Consider the following 25,637-nt stretch of genomic DNA (forward strand, 5'->3'; position numbering starts at 1 on the left):
AATCCAAAATAAATCAAAACTGTGTTATATTTTAGCATCTTCAAAGTAGTCACCCTTTGCATAGAATTTGCAGAAATGCACTCTTGACATTTTCTCAACCAACTTCTTGAGGTATCACCCTGGGATGCTTTTTAAACAGTATTGAAGGAGTTCCCATCTATGTTGGGCACTTATTGGCTGCTTTTCTTTATTATTTGGTCCAAGTCATCAATTTCAAAAATGTTTTTTTTATTTTTTTGTTATTACATTTTAGTTTTATAATGAAATAAATTAATATGGTGGCACAATTATATTTTTGTCTAAAAAACTAATTTCAAAGATTTAAGCATATGCCTTCAGATCAAAACATTTTTAAGATCATGAGAAACATTTCAGTCAAGCGTTTCAAAAGTTTTGACCGGTAGTGTGTATATATACATATATATTGTTTTTATTTTTTTTATTTTTTTTTAAATTTTTTGTAGTGTGCACATGTTCACATTGTGTGTGTACTCACTGAACGTTCTCTTGCTAGAGTTGGTTAATTGTGTTTGTGTTTCAACTTTATGGCATGACTAAACATCAATTGACCTTTAAGTTTATAAAATGAACATGGAAACTCTTGAATTAAATGGCATGGACCTGTAAACAGCATCATACAGCACTAACATTGAACTAAACTTATTGTCTTTTTCATCGCAGCTTGAACACAGGAAAGCAAAATGAGTAACATCTATGAGTCAGCCGCCACCACATTGGGCCTCTTCAACAGCCCGTGTCTAACAAAAGTGGAGCTCCGTGTGGCCTGCAAAGGAATATCTGACAGGGATGCTCTGTCCAAGCCTGATCCCTGTGTAGTCCTCAAGATGCAGTCCCATGGACAGTGGTTTGAGGTATGTTCAAGTCTTTAATAGGCTCAATCACTTGTATAGTTGTATTGTACTGAGCTGCAAGGTCTCACGGCCATCAACGTTGAAAACAAATGTTTTATACACACTTGAATATGTGATGCCCACAGCTTATACAAGGCCCTCTTATAGGACTCTTTTTTTCTTCCTGTTTCAAATTAAAAAATTTTGAGCAACACTTCAACCCTATAATGCTGCCTGTATCATATTTGATACATGACTTTCTAAAGCCTCTGCATCAGGGGTGAGGAACCCTGCTTCTGGAGGGCCACTGTCCTGCAGAGTTCAGCTCCAACCCTAATCTAGCAAACCTGAGCAAACTAATCAAGGTCTCCAGGATTACTTGGTGTGTTTGATTAGAGTTGGAGCTAAACTCTGCAGGACAGTGGCCCTCCAGGAGCAGGGTTCCCCACCCCTGCTCTATGTCATCAACATGATCAAAACTTTATCTGAAAAAACTTTTGTATGCAGTGTACTAGATGTCTAATGCCTCCTGGTGAAAGTTTCCATGCTTTTCCATGGAAGGAGAAGACCTTGTAATATAATTTCCAAAATGGCTACCTTCATATTGTGATGCACATGTCTTTTTGATGTTACATTTTTGCAGATTTTGAGTCAAATTAAAAATAACGTTTATATTGTTACTGATATTTCAAAGTTAATATTCATTGAATTGATGCAAAATGTGCTTACTTAAAATGTCATTATTGTATAGAAAAATCATGTTGAAAATGAGTGTATCAGTTGTGATACAACAGGCTTTTGAGGTATATCTCGCAATCATCATTCCATTCCATTCATGTCCACTAAAAAGTTTTAAAAATACTGATATATACATTTTTTAAGATACTGTATATTTCAAGTGTGATTTATTTTACATATGCAGCTTGCTCAGTCATTATAAAAATGTCATGGTTTTATATTAAAAGCTATTTTAATGTCATTTTAATATGACCTCCTGAGACCACAGCAAAAAAAAAAAAAAAAAATTATATATATTTTTTTAAATTCAGTATCGAGTTTGGTGTATAAAAACATGTTAAAATTTATGAAAATGCATTTCATGTGCTGAATTGTAATGTCATACATTTCTATAGAGCAAGGAGAGGAAGTTGTCATGGCCAAACTCCCAAACATTTGGCATCTCTGAAAAGCCCAGAGTGTCCTCAACATTTCACAACAAGATTCACAACATTTACTACTGTGGCATGTATGGGCTAAGAGAAACTTAAATAACAAAAGTCAAATGCAAAAATTAATTGTTGGGTCTCAGGAGGATAATGACGTTTAATGCATGAGGTATTATATGAATATATAAATATATATAAAATTCAGGTCTTACAGTAAGAAAAAAGAAAAAAATAAGAGAGAGCATATTAAAGCGGATTAAAGGGCTTGTGTGTGAGTTTTGACAGCTGAAGTTTGAAATCACAAACATTCCAAAACAGACTCATAGCTCATTTATACATTCTGTTAATGGAATGTATATTCTAGGGAATTCTGGCTTAAATGATGCCTTCGCAGGGTTTTTCTATGGGAGAATAATAATGGTAGCCAACATGTATGGTTGCTGTAAACAGAATTTCCAAAAAAAAAAAAATTTGACCAAATGACCACTATTTTTGAGCCCTACACCTTCCAGCCTTTTGTTGTGGGCTGGTTAGGGCTCTGAGGCTGTACTCTATGCTGTGATGTGAAAGCAATTTAAAACAGCTCCATCAGATCATACAAAAAACAAAACAAAAAAACAACTCTAACTGTCATGCTGTCTTGTGCCTCACTAATAAAACTGAGGATGGTGAGGAGGTGCAGTGCTGCAGTAATTCAAGTGCTGCAGTAGCTCAAGCATTTGAAGTAGCCTGTTAGTTTTCACTAGTTGTCTGTGAAAAGGTTTCAGTTTTGACTCAAACAGCTGTTTCTGGCATATGTTTTTTTATTTTTTAATTGGCATAGTTTAGGATACCATCCATAATTAATGAGGCTGTGCCATTTGAATCCCACCTGTAAGCGCTAAAGCGGAAAATAAAGTAATGTGTTTGTAATGCGTTTGTAATGCGTTTTGTGAAATGGTTTTGTGTGTAATGGTTTTGTGTGAATTTCATGAAACCATCAATAAAATGTCCTGGTCATATTTAACTTCAAAGCCATATACATATATATATATATATATATATATATATATATATATATATATATATATATATATATATATATTATATATATTGCACATGAAAATTTTAGGACCAATTTTAGGACTATTGTTTGCATTTGTCATTGTTTCCATACTATTTTCATGACAATTAAGCGCATTTTCACCGGAATGCAAAAATGCGTTTTATTCTCATATTCGAATTGCTGTAATGCAAAAAATATGTATTGTTTTCATTTTAAAGTATTTACACATAATTGTACTATTTGCTGCACTGACTTTAATATACAGTATGCTTATAATAATGTATAACTTTTTTTTTTACTGTAAAAATAATGTCACAATGCATCTTTCAAATGGTCCTGGATGAAAGCTTCAATGTTTTTATGCAAAACATAATTTTTTTTATACTTTCTTTTAATTTTGGGATGAATATGAGCGAGGCTATGTAATTTTAAGAGGTTTTTATTGGCATAATGCCAGTAATAATCTGCCAGTTGTAGCAAAAAAAATGTGCACTTTAAATACAATAACTGTAAACTGAATCGATTCATGATATGCATTGGATTGAGGTATTGGATTGGAATAGGACTGTGTTGCTCTCAGACGGGGAAATTTGGAAAGAGCTTTAAAGCTGCCTTACCTGAATGTGGTGAATACAATCAAAATCGACACCAGAACTTTAACATTTGTCATGTTCTGACTGTTTGCAGGTGGACCGGACAGAGGTGATACGCAGCAGCATCAGTCCTGTCTTCTCCAAAGTCTTCACTGTGGACTACTATTTTGAGGAAGTGCAACGGCTCCGTTTTGAGCTGCATGACATCAGCAGCAACCATAATGGACTTAAAGAGGCTGACTTCCTGGGTGCAATGGAGTGCACGCTCGGACAGGTGATTGTAAAGAAAAGCAGCAGAGTGCACATTTAGCAGAAGCGCAGTGGGGTAGATGAAAGTATGTGTATGGAATGAGTACGTAAGAGAGTGGATGAGTGCATGAGAGGCATTGTGTGTATTCAAAAGGGGCTCGAGAGAGCAGTGAAGTGCCCGGTGGGCAAAAGGACTATTAGGCCTACTCAAAATTCTTTAAATCTATTCTATAATAAAACAAGATTACAATCAACGATATATAGTTAAATGAACATAAGAGGGTAAAAAGAATTTGAGGAAGAGTTCAAGAACATAATGGAGCCAGACTTTAAAAAAAGGGATTTGTAAGAGACGTTTTTCCACTGTACACCCTGATGTGCTAGTATGGACTTAAAACAATGCAGTTATAATTACTTACATTTTCACTAGTAGTTTTCACTACCTATTGTTGTAGTGTATATGATGTGGTTTGAAAATACAGATGTTGGCTAATTATATTTTTGAGTTGAACAAACTCAACAAGGCAGTGTTGGGGAAGCTACTACGAAATTGTAGCTTTCTAAGCTCCAAGATACTCATAACTTAAAGTAGCTAAACTAGCTACGGCCAAGCTAAACTTTTTTAAAAAAAACAACCTAGTCTTATAGAATAAATGTTACTATAACTATATTTTTGCAAACTGAGTTTTACATGCCACTTATATGTTTTGCCACAGTTTCCTGGTGAAATTAACACTAGAGGAGCTATAAAATTTTATTCACGTTCACACAAATCACAGGTACTATAGCTGGTTATGACTTTATAAACACTTATTGTATGGTTAAGGGTAAAGATATCTGTTTTGTTCACCTCTCATTTATCTTTTTGAACACTATCGGTGAGGTTTAGGTGTTGGTTAAGGATGTCTGTTATGTTCACCTCTCATTTATCTTTGAGGACACTACTGGTTAGGTTTAGGTTAAAGTTTTAGGTTAGGGAGGTACATTTTACTCATTAAAACATCCATTTAATATTCACACTAAAAACCTTGTCTGATTACAACATAATTTCACTCCCTTTTGGTGGTCCCTACTGGACATTTGACTGGGAAACTGCACCCAAACGTGTAACAAAACACGTAATTTTGGTTTTCAAAAAAAACTAGTTATCTACACTACAAGATACTAAACAGTAGTGAAATTGCAGCTATTTAAGGAAGAAAAGCATTTGAACAATATAATCATCAGATGATACTTCTTTTATTACTTAATTCTGCAATCAGAACAGTATTTATCTGGCACAAAAACAACAAAAATCTCATCTTTCTGATTACAAAGTGATAAACAGCAGCAATTAACTAATTATTTATCATCAGATAATGAGTTTGCTGAACTGATTAATTTACATGAATCATTCGAACAAACCGATTCACTAAAATGAATCAGACTTTCCAACGTGACATATAAGTGAATCTGTGAATCTGTTTATTTTAACCAGTTCACTTAAAAGGTGCACTCAGTAATTTTTTTTTTCCTCATTAAAAAAGCTGTACTCCTTAAGAAATTAATTGTAATTTTGAAACATATGTGTAAAATCATGACCACTCACAAGAGATGAAGACCCCAGGCATATCAGTAACCTAATAAATACGGTTTCATTCCACATGGAGAGGGTCCCCTCATGTTTCCAGTGCTTCTTGCTGGTTAATTAGCCAAACATGTCCAAGTTGAGAACACATTCTGATTGAATCTGACTGGTTCTGCTCACTGGGTAGTAAATAAATAAAGCATGGTGACATGTGGAAAGTAGTAATTAAAAAGCAATTGTGCTCTATTCAGTATAGCTTTATTTAGTGTTGGTGATATTGTTTGTTACAATTTGTTGTTTCATTTGAAGTCACCATGGTGATTAATGTTCCCATTGGTGTACATTGCATGTGAACTTGCATTTCAAGTAATGCTACAAGAAGTAGCTTTCATTGCATATAGGGTTAGCCAATTCAATTAAAATTATTAAGAGAAAGCAAGACTATAATTATATAGTTGCAAATATAATATAATTGCAAATTTGAGTTAAGTATACTTGTAACTAGTTGACTGTAATTATATTGATAAGTTCACTCATTATGAAAACCTCACCTTGATTACACAAGCTTTGATAGATATACAATATTAGTTTGAGGCAATGAATTTACTTAATTGATTCTTCTCTACTTGAATGATTCTTTGAGTACATTCTATTTGTCAGGGTTTACAGTTTGTTTGCATGTCATTGTTTGCTTCATGGTCTTTTCTCTTCCTTTAAAGATTGTGTCACAGAGAAAACTCTCCAAAGCTTTACTGAAGCAAGGAAACACATCCGGAAAATCATCTATTACAGTAAGAATAGACTTCTTACCCCTGAATTAATTCACACACAAAAGTCACTCTATATTGTTATAACCTGAGCGATGACCTCTTTAAAAATCACAGGTCACAGCGGAAGAGCTGTCTGGGAATGATGACTATGTGGAGTTAGCCTTCAGTGCCAAGAAACTGGATGACAAGGTGTGACATCTTAGTAATTGCACTGAAGGCACTTTTTTAATAAAATAGAGACAAACATTTGGTAACGTTGGCAACACAGACAAACTTCCTTTTAATGCTGCTATTTGACAGTGAGACATAAAATCTGGTATAGTTTGAGATTGCACTTCCTTGAAATGGGAAGCTGGGGCGGGACACACCAAAGGGTTTGTCCTTTTTTAAATAGCCTTTTGTTAGGGGCCTGGGTAGCTCAGTAGTAAAATACACTGGCTATCACCCCTGGAGTTCACTAGCTCGCTAGTTCAAATCCCAGGGTGTGCTGAGTGACTCCAGCCAGGTCTCCTAAGCAACCAAATTGGCCCGGTTGCTAGGGTGGGTAGAGTCACATGAGGTAAACTCCTCGTGGTCACCATAATGTGGTTCGTTCTCGGTGGGGTGCATGGTGAGTTGAGCGTGGTTGCTGTGGTGGGTGGCGTGAAGCCTCCACACGTGCTATGTCTCCATGGCAACATGCTTAACAAGCCACATGATAAGATGCACAGGTTGACAGTCTCAGATGTGGAGGCAACTGGGATTTGTCCTCCACCACCCAGACTGAGGCAAATCACTACACAACCACAAGGACTTAAAAGCACATTGGGAATTGGGCATTCCAAATTGGGAGAAAAAATAGCCTTTTGTTAACGTCACAGGCTCTCAGCTATGAGCAATGATTTGGAATTTGCTATTGCTAGTCAGAAGTAGGTGGTATGAGGGGGAGGGACATTCTCATTCTAGACAGGATTTTATTGGACAAAAATGTTGTGAGTGCAATATTTTTGGTCCCTTTTCATGGAAGAAAGAGATATTTAAAATGAAAATGTCTGCTAAAAGATAATTTTGTCAACTTTTAGTAGTACACTAGCATATAGATGACCTCAAAGCTAAAGCAATGGATCATTTACTACTTTAAATGCGGCAACAAAATATGTTCTTCTTTTTAATATACCATCATCAAAATGAACAAAGCTTTGAGTCTAAATTCACAAAGGACCATTTAGAAAAACAATATTATAAGAATGTGCATTCAGGTGAAATCCCATTCTGTTTCTTAATGGGAGTAAAGACAGGCCATTCATTACTACAAAAGATGAGCCTAGGATTGATGCATGAATGAATAAAAAATTCATTAAAGAGCTCTCTATCTTTGTCTTTCTCTTCTTTTCCCTATTGTGAATGTTATATGTATCTTATTAATGAGAATGAATTTGAGAAATTTTAAAGTTGTTGTTTTTCTTTAGGATTTTTTTAGCAAGTCAGATCCATTTCTGGAAATCTTCAGAGTGAATGACGATGGCACAGAATCACTGGTGCACAGAACAGAGGTGCGATACACACATGCAACAACATAAAAACATACATTATGAACAGTGCTGAGTAGTAATGGATTACATCTGGATCATCTAATAAGATTACAAAAATCAAGTACTTGTAATCCATCCTCATCATCCTTGACTTGTTGGCTGCTTTCGACACAGTGAACCACAAGATCCTCCTGTCCACCCTCTCTGACCTGGGTATACAGGAACTGCACTTGGATGGTTTGAGTCATACCTCATTGGCAGATCTTTCAAGGTCTCCTGGAGAGGAGAAGTGTCCAAGTCACACCTGCTGACCACTGGTGTTCCTCAAGGATCAGTACTTGGACCCCTCCTTTTCTCGATGTATCACTCGGACCAATCATTGAGGCACATGGCTTTTCCTATCACTGCTATGCAGATGATATGCAGCTCTGCCTGTCGTTCCAACCTGATGATCCTTCTGTCTCAGCTCGTATCTCTGTCTGCCTCTTGGACATTTTGGCCTGGATGAAGGAACGCTACCTTTAGCTCAAACTTGCCAAGACAGAACTCCTTGTGATCCCAGCCAAACCATCTGTTGACCGCAACCTCACTATTCATCTTGGTTCAACTACACTAACACCAACCAGAACAGCTCGGAACCTGGGAGTGGTGGTAGATGACCAGCTTAATTTTACCGCCCACATCTCATCAACTGCCCAATCTTGCGGATTCGCGCTTATAGCATCAGGAAAATTAAACCTTTTCTGTCTGAATATGCTGCACAACTCCTGGTCCAAGCTCTGGTCATTTCAAGACTGGACTGCTGTAATAATTTGTTGGCTGGCCTCCCAGCTAACACAATTAATCCAATCTGGCAGGGGTGGAATTGCACTTACAGACCTGATATGAGCCGCTAGCGATAATTACACTGAAGATGGTGTGGTAATCCACACATAAATTCATAACTGATTGCATTTGTGCTATAAAGTTTTTTGTTTTGCCAATTGCTTTTGTACGCAGCTTTAAAAATGTACATGAATGTGCTTTTGCGACAACACAAATATAACTGCTCTGATCTGTTACCATACGTTAACAGAAGTGATGCCGCTTGTAATGCCAAAATTGCCGTAGTAAGAACATTTTAAGTACCATTTTTATTTCACTCAGAAACAGACAAGAAAACAAACACAAACAAAATCAATCATATTCGATCAATTCTCATATTCTGACCCATTACTTAAAGGTGCAATATGTAGCATTTTTCATGTAATATTCGCCTTTTTTTTTGCCAATGTGTGAACAGCTTGTAACGCAACTTAAAAAATGAGCCCTTCCCAGACTTCCTAGGTTACCTATTAAAGCCTGTAGACAGATTTTCATGCAAAGGGAGCGGGTTGCTTTTGCCGGGAAAATCCAAAGGATGTGACGTTTATGCGTGCTCCAGAGAGCCTTACCTCAGACAGTAGCTTCTCTTCCGTTATTCAACAGCGTCAACAGACAGTCTGCAACTCTAGGTAATGTCATCTTAGAGATGGAATCCAGCAAACGTCCAGCTCCCAGCACAACACTGACTCCTACACAAAAAAAAAAAATTAAAAAATACAAAAAATTAAAAAATTAGCTACTGAATCCCATCTGGCTAAGCGGGAACACTAACATAGGCTATCGTATAAATGCAGTCAATGAATCATGCAAAGAAAAGTGATTACTTCAAACTACAGTCTCGCATAGTCAGACCTATATCCACACTTTGTTTTAGCCCTGTTCCAGCACTGGAGAGTCAAATATAATATGCAGTCTCAAAGTTTGTATTAAAACATCATAACTGTGTAATTTTAATTATGCTACCTCATCTGTCAGCATGATGCCAGTGAATCACGTTCAGCCTCTTTGTACGTTACATTATTGTTTTGGTCGATGCTCGCTCGTGTCCCTATGGAGTATGTGAGCGAACACGAGCAACAAGTAGCTGGCTGCAGTTCACTTAACGGCCACAGGTGTCATTAATAACAAGGGTTTCTGAATCTTACGTACTGCACCTTTAATTTAAATGTTTCTTTTTTACTTTACATTTAAGCAACATAATGTCAAAATGGTACAATCCTAGTCAAATGCACGTAACATCATATAAACAATAATTAAGTCAGAAGTAATCCAAAAGTAATCCAAAAGCAATCATATTAAATTACTTTAAAAATATAATCCAAGAGATTCTTTTCCTGAATACAATTTTAGTCATGTAATTTGTAATCAGTACCAGATTACAATTCAGATGTAATCTGCCCAGCACTGTATATACATATTCTGTAAATATAATGATTGTGTATTAACTGACTTTTTCTGTTTTGCAGACTATAATGAACAACCTTAATCCTGTCTGGAAATCATTCAAAGTTTCTTTAAACACACTCTGCAGTGGAGACCAAGAGCGAGAACTAAGGGTATGACAAAATTTACTTTTCCTTTTGCATGATGACATCTTGCAATAATCTCAATAATGCCCTGGAACTAAAATCAAGCTACAATCCTGATTTGATTTAGCGTCACAGGTTTTAAAGGAATAGTTGTTATGATCATTTTTTTTTTTGAGTGAACTATCCCTTTAAATGTTATAGGTATACATGCCAATTTTGACTTTTGGAAAAAAAATTATTTTGACTGGATCCACTATTAATTTATTATAAATCAATAATCTAACCATAGCATACAGGTGATGATTAGACATGCTCTTCAAGATGTTTATAACATGTTATAAACCAGTGGATCATCTCATTGATATACTACTGAAGCAGTATCAACACATCCCATACAAGGATTTTATTTCAGGATAGGTTTTTTCTTGCACTTTATTCTAGTTTCAGTGTGACAATTTTGGTCACATCAGATCAGAATCATCTTGGCAGATTTATGTAAAGCTAGTCCTTTCCATTCTGCCTCACCATTGCAGCTGACATCTCTCATAGTGAGCTAATTACTGAGTGGGTAAATGAAGCCTGGCTGTGTGGAGGGCCCTGACAGTTAGCTGAGATGGGCAGACATGGTGGAACCAAGGGCAGTAATTGATGTTCCCTATCTGTCACTCACTCGACGTTGTGTCGATGTAGTGACACTAGGGGTCACTCTTGGGAGCCCGAGACACCTCTGGTCTTTGATAAAAGGCCCTCTGGTCTGTGATAAAAGGCCAATGAAAATTGGCGAGTGGTATTTGCATACCACTCCCCCGGACATACGTGTATAAAAGGAGCTGTTATGCAACCACTCATTCAGATTTTCTCTTCGGAGCTGAATGGTCGATGTTTACTGAGCTGACTGTTCATTCACCTCTGCTGGATCTGACAGCGCATTTCAGCGGCTTCTCCCTCCTCTGCACTGGTGCACTGCAGAGGACGCCCCTGGGCGCTTCGGCAGAAAAAAGAGAGTATATTTTTCTAAAAGAGTATATTTCTCTAAAAGATCGGCACACACGGAACGTCTTTTTAAAGACGCATCTTTTTAAAGATGCCTTTCCGATTGTGTGTTATTCCTGGTTGCAGTCGTTACCTCTCAACTTTTGATGGTCACGATCGCTGTCTTTCGTGTCTGGAGCGACCCATGCGGAGACAGCATTCGTGGATGGATCATGTTCTCATTGCAAGAACATGACCATGGCAACGTTGCGGTTGCGGCTTGCTTTTGTAAGAAAGCAAGCCACCCCAGCAGCTCCCCGCCTCAGTCCTTCTACCTACGGGTATGAGACCAGTGCGGCTAGCACTGGGGGCGATTTGGGGACCCCAATGGGACCACCTCCGCCGGGTATCCCCCCACGGACCTCCCATTCCCCAGCATGCTCGTCTGCCCCGATTGGGCTTCCGGATGAGTCCGCCGGCTCATCTTATGGTGAGTTTGACCTCTTGTTCGGAGCCCACGAAGCTGATGAGCTCTCGAGCACAGCATCAGAGAGCAGGTTTGTCCATTCGGATGCAGAAGTCTCAGCTGGGCTCCATATGTCAAATGTCAAGGTGGTCTGCGCTCCTGTTGTATGTCACAACTCGCCCGCCATCTCCTCCTCTGGAGTCAGCAGCACCTCAAGTCGCTGCGAACCACTCACATCCCGGGCGACCTCAACACTGCAGCGGATGCGCTGTCATGGCAGGTTACCCTCAGGGGAGAGTGGAAACTCCACCCTCAGGTGGTCCAGCTGATCTGGAGTCGATTCGGACCGGCACAGGTAGACCTGTTGACATCCCAAGAATCCTCCCACTGCCCACTCTGGTAGGCCCTGCCCGAGGCACCTCTCAGTGTAGATGCGCTGGCACACAGCTGGCCCCCTGGACTGCGCAAATATGTGTTTCCCCCAAGTGAGCGTACTTGCACAGACCCTGTGCAAGGTCAGGGTGGACAAGGAGCAGGTCGTCCTGGTAGCACCCTACTGGCCCACCCAGACGTGGTTCTCGGACATCACACTCCTCGCGACAGCACCCCCCCCCCGCGGTGAATTCCCCTGAGGAAGGACCTTCTTTCTCAGGGACGGGGCACCATCTGGCACCCGCGGCCAGACCTCTGGAATCTCTGGCCCCTGGATGGGACACGGAAGACCTAAGCGGTCTACCACCCGCGGTGGTAGACACGATCACTCAGGCTAGGGCCCCCTCTATGAGGCCCCTGTATGCCTTTAAGTGGTGTTTGTTCGCTAAGTGGTGTTCTTCCCGACGGGAAGACCCCCAGAGATGCGCAATCAGATTGGTGCTTTCCTTCCTGCAGGAGAGGTTGGAAGGGCGGCTGTCCCCTTCCACCTTGAAGGTGTATGTAGCCGCTATAGTGGCACACCATGACACAGTGGACAGTAAGTCCTTAGGGAAGCACGACCTGATCATCAGATTCCTGAGGGGCGCCAGGAGGCTGAATCCCTCCAGACTGCACCTCGTTCCCTCATGGGACCTCTCTGTAGTTCTTCAGGGTCTACAGAGAGCCCCCTTTGAGCCTTTGCAGTCAGCTGAGCTTAAGGCACTCTCCTTGAAGACTGCCCTCCTGACTGCGCTCATTTCCATCAAGAGGGTAGGAGACCTTCAAGCGTTCTCTGTCAGCGAAACGTGCCTGGAGTTCAGTCCGGGCTACTCTCACGTGATCCTGAGACCCCGACCGGGCTATGTTCCCAAGGTTCCCACGACCCCTTTTAGGGATCAGGTGGTGAACCTGCAAGCACTGCCTCAAGCCCTGACGTTGCTGTGTCTGGTGCGCGCTTTACACATGTTTTTGGATCGCACGCAGAGCTTTAGAGTCTCTGAGCAGCTCTTTGTCTGCTTTGGTGGACAGCGGAAAGGAAGCGCTGTCTCCAAGCAGAGGATCGCCCACTGGCTCATTGATGGCATAACAATGGCATATCACGCCCCGGACGTGCCGCCCCCGGTAGGGCTATGAGCCCATTCTACCAGGGGTGTAGCGGCCTCCTGGGCCTTGACCAGGGGCACCTCTCTAACAGACATTTGCAGAGCAGTGGGCTGGGCAACACCCAACACCTTTGCGAGGTTCTACAACCTCCGGGCAGAACCGGTTTCATCCCGTGTAGTGGCACGCACAAGCAGGTAAGTCCGGGACAGCCGGCCGGGTGTATTGCTTGCATATAGTGCCTTTCACCTCCCCTGAGCTGAAGACGTGTGCTGTTAACTCCCAGTAGTGTTCACGAACTGTGTTCCCTGGTTGACTTCCTCCGAGCCCTGTGACAGTCGAGTTTTCAGAGAGACTCGCTGCCGGCCCAGTACACGTGCTAACTAAAGCCCTGTACTGGGGTAGGTGCTCCGCATGTTGCGGTTCCCCGTAGGTAAACCCATGCGACATATATCTTCCGCTAATTCGTTTCTCTGTTGGCAAACTGCGTCTTCCTTGGGCAGAGGCCCCTCTGCCCCAGTCTCCATGCTTGTAGTTACTCCTCCCCCATAGGGTAGGACCTACCATGGGACTTCTCCACATGGCATACTTCCGACATAGCTCGGCAAGACCATGTGATGTATTTCCACTTAAATACACCCCTCTCTCTGGGCGAGGTGTGGTCTCCGTGGTGTCCTCCCCTTGGGAGGGACACCCCCCCCAACTAGACCTGGTCAGCCCAGTTGGATAATCCCCCTTTTTTTAGGGAGTGGGAAAAAAAAGGGGATAAGAGGCCACAACTGGGCTAGCCCATCTCTATCTTTTGGGTAGTCAACTTGTCCCAAAGGGCTGTTCGACACTCATAACAGTGTTGGGGGAGGTTACGTGTCGGCCTGGTGCGCTGGCTACGAGGCACACAGTGGTCTGCCTGTCACACACCGCCAGTTCACGTTACACAGTTCAGCCAGTTGTGGCGTTTTTGTATGGGGACCCCTAGTGTCACTACATCGACACAACGTCGAGTGAGTGACAGATAGGGAATGTCCTGGTTAATGATGTAACCTCCGTTCCCTGATGGAGGGAACGAGATGTTGTATCCCTCCTGCCACAACACTGAACTACCCGCTGAAATGGCCGGGACCTTGTCTTGGCTCCTCAGCATAATACCTGAATGAGTGGTTGCATACCAGCTCCTTTTATACCCGCATATCCAGGGGAGTGGTATGCAAATAACACTCGCCGATTTTCATTGGCCTTGTATCAAAGACCAGAGGTGTCTCGGGCTCCCAAGTGTCCCCTAGTGTCCCCTAGTGTCACTACATTGACACAACGTCTCATTCCCTCCATCAGGGAACGGAGGTTACGCCAGTAACCAGGACGTTATTGCCATTTAGTCCATCCAAACCCACACAGTCCTGGTTTTGAGTCATGAGTCACAAGAGAACTTCCTGTTCTTGGATCCAATCGTAAACAAGAATAACAGACAAGACTGAATTGGGACCATTAAGTAAGATCAGTCTCAAAGTAAATCAAACTATGTAGGGTTATCTTGTCATGTTATTATTGTAGGGTGTCTATTGGAGCTGGAATGACTAGAGCTTTTTATTTTATTAACAGATGCAAATGACCTCACAGATGCACTGTGACAGCCAAATCCTTTTTATCAAGTTTTTTTTTTTCTCCCCTTTTTCTCCCCAATTTGGAATGCCCAATTCCCAATGCACTCTAAGTCCTCATGGTGGCATAGTGACTTCCGGGTGGCAGAGGACAAATCTCAGTTGCCTCTGCATCTGAGACTGCCAATCCACACATCTTATCACGTGGCTAGTTGAACACATTACCATGGAGACATAGTGTGTGTGGAGGCCCACGCTATTCTCCACAGCATCCATGCACAACTCACCACGTGCCCCACCAAGAGCGAGAGTCACATTATAGCGACCACGAGGAGGTTACCCCATGTGACTCTACCCTCCCTAGCAACTGGGCCAATTTGGTTGCTTAGGAGACCTGGCTGGAGTCACTCAGCACACCCTGGATTTGAACTTGCGTCTCCAGGGGTGGTAGTCAGCGTCTTTACTCACTGAGCTACCCAGGCCCCATTTATCAAGTTCTTTAATATAATCAGTGTACAATGAAATTATATTTATTTCTGGAATTGTCTGATTAGACATCCTAAGACTTTACTTTGTAAACACAAAAGATGTGTAATGAGTCTGGTAATTTATATCAGATACAGTATCATTACAGTCAAAGTATCTGTTAAGTATGCATTTTGCATAACTATATAGTGTGGCCTTGACTGCTGTGAGTGTTTGTGGAAAAATAATAATCTTGCTGTATCAGTTGTTCTTGCAGTTATTTAAAGATAAAGATATTTCAGTGTCCATTGAGTACTCAGTTTGTGTGTATGTTTGCTTGTTTAATTACTGGATGGAAGCACCCAAGATTGTATAACTTTCATTCTCTTTTTTCCCCTCCAAAACACACATACACACAGATCTCAGCACTGCAGGTGTAAGATACTCATTGGTATGCCAATGCAGAAGTGGGGATTGGAGCTGTATTGTAATAATCTGTCTCTAAGAATGATTCTCTCTTTATATATTCTCATAATGATGTAGCATTGAGATAAGGTTTAGCCTATACTGAGAACTCATCAAATTCTGCACAAAAGCTTTTAGGAAGTAAAGCCATTCTAAAATGTTCACATCACATTGATTGCTGTTATGTCAATTATAAAGAAAGTAAAAGACAGGGTCCAAAGAATGCCAACATCATAATTTATGAAAGCTAAATTCCTTGATCAGCTCAACGTTGGCTCTTTACTTTGAAGCTCTCAGCCTTGCTTGTAAATAAACGCCACTTACAGCAAATTAACTTAATGCTTGGAAACGTGCCATTGTGAATTAAGCTTCTGGTTCTTACACTAAGTGGTTGCATGAGCAGTTGTGCAAAATGTTCATTTAAAGCTTTTTAAAGGAACATTTCAATCAAATAATTAAATATTGCTGATTGCTCCAAATACTTATATATATATTTCTCTGAGGGTGTGTTGGATAGTCAATGGTATCAGACAGATGGGAAAACAGCTATTTAAGGTTACATCGTTCTGAACAAACATGAACTGTTTTGTTTAATATTCATGGCTTCTTTACACTGTGCTCCACAGACAGCAATGTCTCTGCAGTTCAAACACATATTGAATTCAGATCCATGGATTTAAAAATCAGAACTGAAAACCACTGCATCACGTCATGTCTGTTGTGAAATAGATCAATAGATATACTGTATAAGACAGGGCAGTATAACTGTTAGCTGCAACCTGGTCTAGTAGAATCATGTTAAAGATAGAGGTGGTAAAAATATATATTTTCCGATGCATCGTGATCTTCGTTTGAATGATCTCGATATTGATTCTTGAATCCCAAGATCGATCTTTTACTCTATGCCCAACCCCCTACTACAATGAGAGGAAATCACTCGCATTTGCAACCAAATTTCGCACTAAAATGTGTTTAATTTATATATTTGGCAGTTGGCGGGTAAATGTTTACATTTGATTCACCAGTAATTGTGTAATATAGTGGTGAAATATTTAGCAGCAAGATCATTTCACTGCATGTTGAGGGTAAACGTTGTTCCGTGTAATGTGTGTCCAAAGATGAGATCCACGGGACCCATTTGTCATTGAATAATGTCACTTTCAGTATCGTTGATCTAAAACAACAAAAAATAAACATTTAATTTAAATCATGCATGACACAGATGAGATAAAGCCATTCGAGTCCTCTCTCGTTAACATGCACTCATCTACAAAAGGTCTCGTGCCAGTTTTCTTAAAGAGATTTGCTGTGTTCAACTTAGCACATGTTCAACAAATCAATGTAAAGACTTGTGAATAGTATAAAGTATGCAATTAAACAATAAACGTAAAAAATGATTATATGTGAAATATATTATCTTATTTATTGATTGAATACACAGATTTGTTTATTTTTTAAAGCTAAAATGTGACCAACATGATGAAAAATGAATCAAATATAATTAGTAAAGTTAATATTTTCGTAATGTACCTAGATAGAAGGTCCCCTGTATAATTAACAGCATCAGCTGGGAGAGAATTTCTTTCATATGTAAGCAAAAGGGACATTATAACTAAAATATACCCATATGAATTGATATTGAATCGAAATCTAATTGAGAGCTTGTCAATCGGAATCGAATTGAATCGGGAAATCTGTATCAATACCCAGCCCTATAAGACGATACATTTAACGTTTGTAATACATAAACCAACTACATTTACAAGCATTAAGGTTTAAGGTTGAGGGCAGGGAGGTTGGTTTTGTTGATTAAAAACTCGACTGCATTAACCGTAAAAACCTCATCTGTTTGGGAGACAATTTCACTTGCAAATTTCACCTCAGAACTGCCGCAATCAAAAATCATTTATCAACATTTATCAAAAATGTTGCCACATTCATGTAATTTTCATGATATCAGGCTGGTTATGTTGCTTGTTGTTTTGAGAGAGCTCACTCTGTGAGACTAGATTGGGTTTCTACATACTTTACTGTAGTAATACTACTGCAGTTTTGAGTGCAGAGTTTAACTTTTATGTACACTCATGGTCAATTGTTTGAGCATATTTTTATGCAATGAATGTGATTGAAATTATGTTAGATAAATATTCTAGAAGGACAGAATAGTGTAATTGTGTAGAAGAGGTATGAGTTTTACATGTTGAGTTATGGCTGGTTCTCGCTCCTTCAGCTGAAAAGTCAACCACAGCATCTCTGTATTAATATTTTAAATGGCCTTCAAATTTTGATTACCACCCGCTTATGTCTCAGCATCAATGATTCATTAACAGCAATGTTACAGTGTGCTGTTTTCCTGCCACCTCTGATACACACCCACTCACAATGACACACAAACACACTCCCTTGTACAGATGTGAGCATTAAATCTTTAAACCAACAACATGACAAAGGATATTAAAATTAAATAAGTGTTATGATTACAAGATGACCTTCTGCAGCAGTGCTCCTCTGTAAATTTGTATGACGATCAACTCCTTTCACAGTCCATAGGGACTGCAAGTGCTTGAAACTCTAGACTGCTAAACTTGTTTCAGATTGAACACTGGCTAGATAAAAAATCTATGAAATTAATTGTGACATCTTAGTCTCACTGTTGCAAGAAAAGCTGATGTTGTTTTCATCTTTGCTGCACTTGTGATGTTATTAATCTCAGAGCTTGGTGTTTGAACACACTGTTTACTTTGTGTGCATTTTTTACACTCTGTACAATCTATCATTTCTGAGATATATTGATCCTGGAAGCAGTTGCAGGATAAAAACAAATGTTTGTGCGTGAATGCTTATGAGAAGATTAATGGGGGTTTAAAGCTAAACTTTTTATTGTGTAGAAGAGGTGTGAGTTTTATATGTTGAGGTATGGCTGGTTCTCGCTCCTTCAACTGAAAAGTCAACTCTAGCACCTCTATATTAATATTTTAAATGGCCTTCAATTACCAAGGCCAAATTACCACTAGCGCCACTAGTGTCACCAAACAACTGCAAAAATAATGACTGTTTTCATTTAGATATCCTGGGGTGTATTCCAGAAAGCAGGGTTAATTTACCGTCACATATACCCTGAACTCTCTGGGTTGATTAACCCATTCCTTGCTTACTCTGGGTATGTTGGTTGGCTGGGGTTAGTTCACTCAACCAAGAGTCTGAAACTCACAGTTTGTCACCATGGAAACAGACACAAAAAGAAAGGCGCGCCATATTTCAGTGAAGCAGAACATGAAGTTTTAATGGCTGCAAACGAGCATTACTTCATCTTCACTCATAATAGCGATAGGAGCTACACTGGTTTAGGACTGAGAGTTTGCTTGACAGAAATTATATTGAATCATTGCGTGAATGTTTAAATTAATAAAAGTTTTATTAAAACTATAAAGTTCTACCGTACATATAAAAGTTTAATTCAACATTAATATTAGACCTCTCTCAACTACATTAATATTTTGTAGGTCGACCGTTATGTTATTTGTTTGCACTGAACTTCATTTTAAGTATTAACATTCATATTCTATTAATATTATGATAATAGGCTATAGGTTTACTATATATTTTATATTAAGATTAATTTTAATGGTATTTACCATGATCTGTGCATGCTAATTTTATTTTACTGTCATGTGAACCGAATGTATTTCCTTTATTTTTAATACCATTTGATGTACCCAGTTGGGGTTTCTAAAAACTTAGAATCATATCACCTATAATTTCCCACAGTTGCTGATGGTCTCATTGTATTAATAGACCCTCTTTCAATTGTAGGATCTCCCACAGTTGTCATCATTTTCCATTGATTTAATGTAATGTTTTTTAGTAGGCCACACATGATTATTCATGTGCATTATAAGATGAAGATCTGCTGTAATAGAGGTGGACAATGATAGGAGTTGCATGTCCATTGTGTTCTTTTCTCATTTGATGTGGCATTAAAACTTGTCATGTTGTGTTGTCATGTACAGTGGGGTCCATCTGCCTCCACCAACTTGGCACGGAATGAAATTATGTTGTTTTAATTGAAGATCATGTGTCTGACTATTTACTATAGATGTCCATGATCTCAGCATTAGGGAAAAGTAACTCATCCCTTCCTTGTTAATAGGAAGCTGTAAAAGGTCTCTATTGAAATGCAGAACAAAAATGTAATTTAGAGATGGACCATGTACAGCTTCTGATGGAGTAGTGGAGGCTGAGCATCAGAAAGATACATCTTTTCATTGAATCACCTGACCACCAGCTAAATGAGGGCACTGTGGGTGACTCTAAATGACAGCATGTCTCATTTATATTTTCATAATTATTTCATTATATAATAGAGTAATGTACAAGTCTGGAAATGTGTGCATTTATATGTACAGTAGCCTACATGAATTAGAGTGATAAGAAATACAATTTCTAATCTGTGGTCTGTGAAATTATCACATATTATCTAGTTATTATCTAGAAGAATAATGAGTGATTAATTGCTTAAGCTTTTAATTGGCAGACATTACCTGCATATTGATACTATGGAATGTCATTTTATAAATAACATTAATATTCATTGACTGAAGGAACTGTAAATAGAATGTGGGTGCTATAATAATTTTATTCTATTAAATTTATAGAATAAAAATGATTTATTAGAAGGGCTAAATATAAATACATAAAAAATTTTACAGTATTAAAACCTTCCCATTAAAAGTTAAAGCACAATGTACACAGTTTTTTCACTTTTGAATGCAAATCTGGGATGTGAGACTGGAAATACCAATTTTTTAGAGTAAAAAAGATTTATGAGGTAAAGATTGCAGTTTACAGTAATATTGCTTTAAAGGTATAATATTGTGCGTAATCTGAATTTTCTCACCCATTGTGCTGCTATTAAAAGGTCACGCATGCGCTGACAGCCTCTGAAACATACTAACATCTACCTGAAAAAAACGAACTCTGGAACATAACCTACTCCGGAGCAGGTTATGTTCAGAGAGTAAGTTGCTATGGCTACTAACATATCCTGAAAGTTACCTCCGTTTTTGGAACTGAAAGCTGAGGTTATCCATTAGCTTATCCATAAACTTATCCAGGTATGTCACATAACCTGCATTCTGGAATACACCCCTGGGCACACAAACATTGTTTACACTGTGACTGGCTTACTTATAGATGGCTTACTCTCTGTAGAATAAGACATGATAGGTGAAAATATGATAAAAATGATAAAATGATAAATCTGTATAAAAAATACAGACTTTACCTTTACGTTTAAATCTTTAGTACTTAGCTATACCTAATTTCAAAAAATTAGTAATCGATTACTTGAAATGTAGAATCAAAGTTCCACCTTCAACATTTTAAACCGTTTTTCTTATTTAAAAAAATGAACACAATGCATAAACAACAAAATCTAGATTAAAAAATGAACAACAACAACAAAAACATTTGTACGGACACATAGAAACATACTAAGAGGTGAGAGGAGCAGTTTTAATATTGCACATGGCAGGCAAAGGCACAAAGGAAAAATAACTTGCAGTATTTGAGAAGTGTTTTTACTATTTAAAGCTGATTGAGTACTTGATTAATTGATTAATTGTGTACATCCCTTCTTTATACCTTTCATAATCCTAATGTCCTTAAAAGGCTTTTTAAAAAAAAAAAAAAAAAAAACTCCAATTCTTTACAATTTTATGCTTTTAAATCATACTGTATATACCCCTTTCTTTTATGGACACGTGCACAAACACACATACTCATTGCATGAGTCTTAGAGTTTTGTGTGTGTATTTGCCTGTGTGAATGTATGTGTGTGTATAAGTCAGTGAGACCTATCATCTGTACTGCTTTACAAAACTACTTTGCACAGGATCTTCAGCTTAGTTCTCCAAGGACTGATCTCTCACACCTAAATCAAAGAATATTTACAGATTTATACCATAAAAATGTGGTTCAGGAGCTTAGTTTAAATGCAGGATTTTGCTGGTTCTTTAAAGGGCATTTACGTTTATTTAATTTAATGATGTACTGCTTTTATCCTGTGATGATTCATATTGCCAGTTGAATGTGATTAGTTGTCATTTTGAGATTTGAATTTGTCAAGTAGCTATATTGTCATGTCTTCTCTTGCTGCAAAATTATCACTTTTTTCTTGTTTTAGTGTACAGTATGGGACTGGGATTCTAATGGCAAACACGACTTCATTGGAGAATTTCAAACCACCTTCAAAGAGATGAAGTCAGCCATGGATGGGAAGCAGGTATATGCTTACACACACATCAATAAAACAGACAATGCAATACAATAGATCACTTCATCAATACAAAGTGCTCTTGTCAAAGTGAAATAAAATATTATTTTACTAACTGAAATAAACTTGTTCACCTTTTTTGCTTTGCTCTTCTCCAAATCACATTTACAGTATGTGCATCCCCATTGCATTAAGGAAACACTAGATTATGAAGATCCAGAAACATTCCACACAGGGGTCTTAAAAAAAAAAAAAGACAGTAAGGGCAAGCATATTAGAACACTTCCAAAGTGCTGAATATTCAATACTTTGAAGCACATTGAACTGAGTTACAGCAATAGCATGTACACTTCATAACTTCATCTTATATGGACGTGTGGAAAGAAGAAAACCTTCATTAATAAAAAAATAAATAAAAAAACTCATATCACATCTCGACTGGAGTTTGCCCGTGGGCATGTGAAAGGCAGTGGGAATTCAAAGAAGATTTTATTGTCTGATGAGGTCTGATGATAATGAACCTTTGAACCTCAATTCTATGTGCACTGAGCGTTTGTGGAAATTTTGTAGCTCACAAACAGACCAAATCGAACTTTAAAGATTAAAGTTTTTTTTAAAGTTTAAACAAAAATTCTATACTCTGTTGCTGATAGAGACTCACTCAAGAGACTGTATGGGTGAGTAATAATGCAATAAGTTATATTTAGTACTAATACTATTGCTCATAATAAAAAAAATAATAAAAAAAATAACCCTAAGCATTAAACATACAATGCCTTATTTTTATTTCATAAGTTTTTGCACCCATTTTTTCTAAGCAAATTTGAGTGGTATTAAATTAAGTAAAATCTACCTAACTTCAGGACATAATCAGTGTCGGGGGTAACACGTTAAAAGTAACGCACGTTACGTAATCAGATTACTTTTTCAAGTAACAATTAAAGTAACACAATATATTTTTATTTTAGACCATAATATCGGAGTTACTTTTTAAAGAAAGTAATGCGTTGATTTTGTACACCTCTACTTTCCCTGTATTGCAAGAAATCAGTAGTAAAAGTGTGCAAACTTCTGGGAGGAGACTTAGTGCATGATGGGCATTGTAGTTCTATAGAGTGTGAGGCCAGAGACTATTTAGCAGAGACAAGTCACTTCTATTTAAATGAATGGGAGAAATTGGAACGCCCAACCAAGAAGCTTTAGCACCCAACAGTCAATGGATGTAGAAAGGAAGTCCCACCTTGCAGGTAAAAAGCCAATCACTTTTTAGATACAGACATCACCTGTCAATCAACTCGCTAATGCGCATGTGCATTAGCTATACAAGCCGGGAAAATTGCTTGTTTTAGTGTAATATTAGTTCAGCATTTAGTTGAGTGAAACGCGATTGATTCATGTGTTAATACACACTGCATTAAAAAATCAGTAAATGCGTTTAGGCAGAGAGATTATAAGACTAGTCTTCCACTGGCCACTACATGATACACAGGGTGAAAAACTCACTCAGTTCACTGACTTATGCAGCCGAACTGCTCCGTGTTAGAGCTCCCTGTAACTTGGAGAACGGGATGAGAAAAGCTGACTCTGGATCAGTGGCTCCGAGCAACGTTCTACATTGATGGTGTACTCAGAGAAAATGTCTTAGTTTCTAATTGTTTAAAAAACTATAGACAAGTAGTTTGATTCATGAAACAAACTGTTTTTATGACATTATGGTAACATTAAAAACGATTCCATTCAAGTTGAATCAACATGCGACTTTGAAGTTGTATGCGATCAACCAGTGGCATCTGTACGCACAGTGGTTCAACTCAAAACAAGCGTGCACTGAGATGACTTAAGTGAAAAATATTATTTTGTTCATCAGACTTATTCCTTGAACATGTTAGACTGGCATTCCCCACTGAATTTTATCCTGACTTTTGAAAAACATCTTAAGTTGACTCTGACATTGTCCATGGGCACAGCACATGATGACATAAATGATGCAGGTTCAAGTGTTGGACTTTACTGTTTTAGGTAAGACAGTGGTTATTCTTCATTATTCATATTGGCTGCCATGTTGATGGAAAAACAAATCATGCATATTCATGTTATTGATTCTTTATTATAAATATGACATGAAGACCTACTTTCTAAATATCTGTTTGTTTACTATGTTGTTTTGACATGAGTGTTGTACAGTAGCTAGCATGACCTGTAATGACTATTGTATGCAATGCATGGCTTATTTGTATGGAATGCACAGCATAGCAGAAGAGAAAGTGCCTGTGAGAAAAAAAGCACTCACAGGTTTGACATTACAATAATAATGAACGTAAACAACTTATTTACGGTTATTATGTTTTTAAAAAAAAGAAAAAACGGTTTAAAAAAAGGTTAAAAACATCACATTTCGCAATAATATAATGTCATAAGTTATTTTTTTTTAAATAAAATTTTTTTTGTTTCCTTTTATGGTGGTTCAGGAGGAACATAAGGTAGCTGCGGTTCGCCTTCCATTCTCACGCTCGCGCTGCACAGCGTCAAGGAACCCACGATGATAACGTGTGATTGTGCGAACAAGTTGTGTGGCGGTATGCAATTATAGATTGACAGACAGGAAGGATATCCTATCATTACATTCAGACCGAATGCAATGATTGGTCGAACATTTTTTAGTCCTGTCCCTTCCGCAGAATATATATATATATATTTTTTTTTTTTTCTTTTTTTTTTTTTTACATTTAGACCACATAAATTATTGATTGCTATCAGGATGTGAAGAGACTTTTAACTAGTATAACAAAAAATATTTCTGACAAAGATTGCACACCCTAGCTTTAAGTTATCTTATAAAGAGTAACGCAATATTCTAATGGGTTACTTTTAAAAGTAATGTTACCCAACACTGGACATAATATTGATTAAAGTTAGTGAGTAAATTTAACCTAAACATTTCAGTTAACACACAGTAACTTTTATTTACAATCTGATTTACATGGTACTTGAAAAAATCAAGTACAATTGATATTAACACTTTATAGGAACATCTCACATTTTGAATTTTCTTATAAGCACGTTTAATCATGTACCACATAACATACAAGAGCCTTCCACAGGGAAGCCTAATGCATGTAGTCTATTGGACAACATCACCTTGCATGACAGGGCTGTGCACACGAACCTCAACCCTTGGTGCACAAAACAAGATGATGTTAACAATCAAAACATAATTTTTTGGATCATGAACAGGTAATTTTGAGTAGAAAAAAAAATCTAACTTCACAAAACAAGAAGTTACCAAAAGTAACAACAAAATCAACAATAAAAATGGTGTAAATAAACTTACAAACAGTTAAACCATGCAAGCTCATTAATTATTCAAGCCTGTTGCATGCTGAGAACAGAAGTTTCTGTAAGTAACATTAAGTTATTACATTTACCTGTGAATAATTAATTTTATTTATTTATCACACATATACAGTGAAATTCTTCTTTTCACATATCCCAGCTAAGCTGGGGTCAGAGTGCAGGGTCAGCCATGATACAGTGCCCCTGGAGCAGATAGGGTCAAGGGCCTTGCTCAAGGGCCCAATGGTGACATTGTGGTGGTATTGGGGCTTGAACCCCTGACCATCTAGTCAGTAACCCAGAGCCTTAACTGCCAAGCCACCACTGCCCTGCTGAAATTTACTCAAATTAGCGTATAAAATGGCAAGATTAGTTTTACTTATACTTTAGGACTGATACATGATGACACA

General features: G+C 38.3%; 1 protein-coding gene across 1 annotated transcript in view; it reads left to right on the forward strand.

The window, feature by feature from the left end:
- LOC127425063 (copine-4) overlaps positions 1–25,637 on the forward strand; it is a 46,515-nt gene that overhangs the window by 2,708 nt on the left and 18,170 nt on the right. Inside the window, exons 2-8 of the mRNA XM_051670692.1 lie at positions 682–872; positions 3,750–3,929; positions 6,191–6,262; positions 6,356–6,430; positions 7,690–7,773; positions 10,083–10,172; positions 21,805–21,903. Coding sequence (XP_051526652.1) covers positions 702–872; positions 3,750–3,929; positions 6,191–6,262; positions 6,356–6,430; positions 7,690–7,773; positions 10,083–10,172; positions 21,805–21,903 — 771 coding nt within the window. The 5' untranslated portion in view covers positions 682–701. The remainder of the gene's footprint in view (positions 1–681; positions 873–3,749; positions 3,930–6,190; positions 6,263–6,355; positions 6,431–7,689; positions 7,774–10,082; positions 10,173–21,804; positions 21,904–25,637) is intronic.

The sequence above is a fragment of the Myxocyprinus asiaticus genome, chromosome 34 (assembly GCF_019703515.2).
Source record: "Myxocyprinus asiaticus isolate MX2 ecotype Aquarium Trade chromosome 34, UBuf_Myxa_2, whole genome shotgun sequence".
NCBI lineage: Eukaryota > Metazoa > Chordata > Actinopteri > Cypriniformes > Catostomidae > Myxocyprinus > Myxocyprinus asiaticus.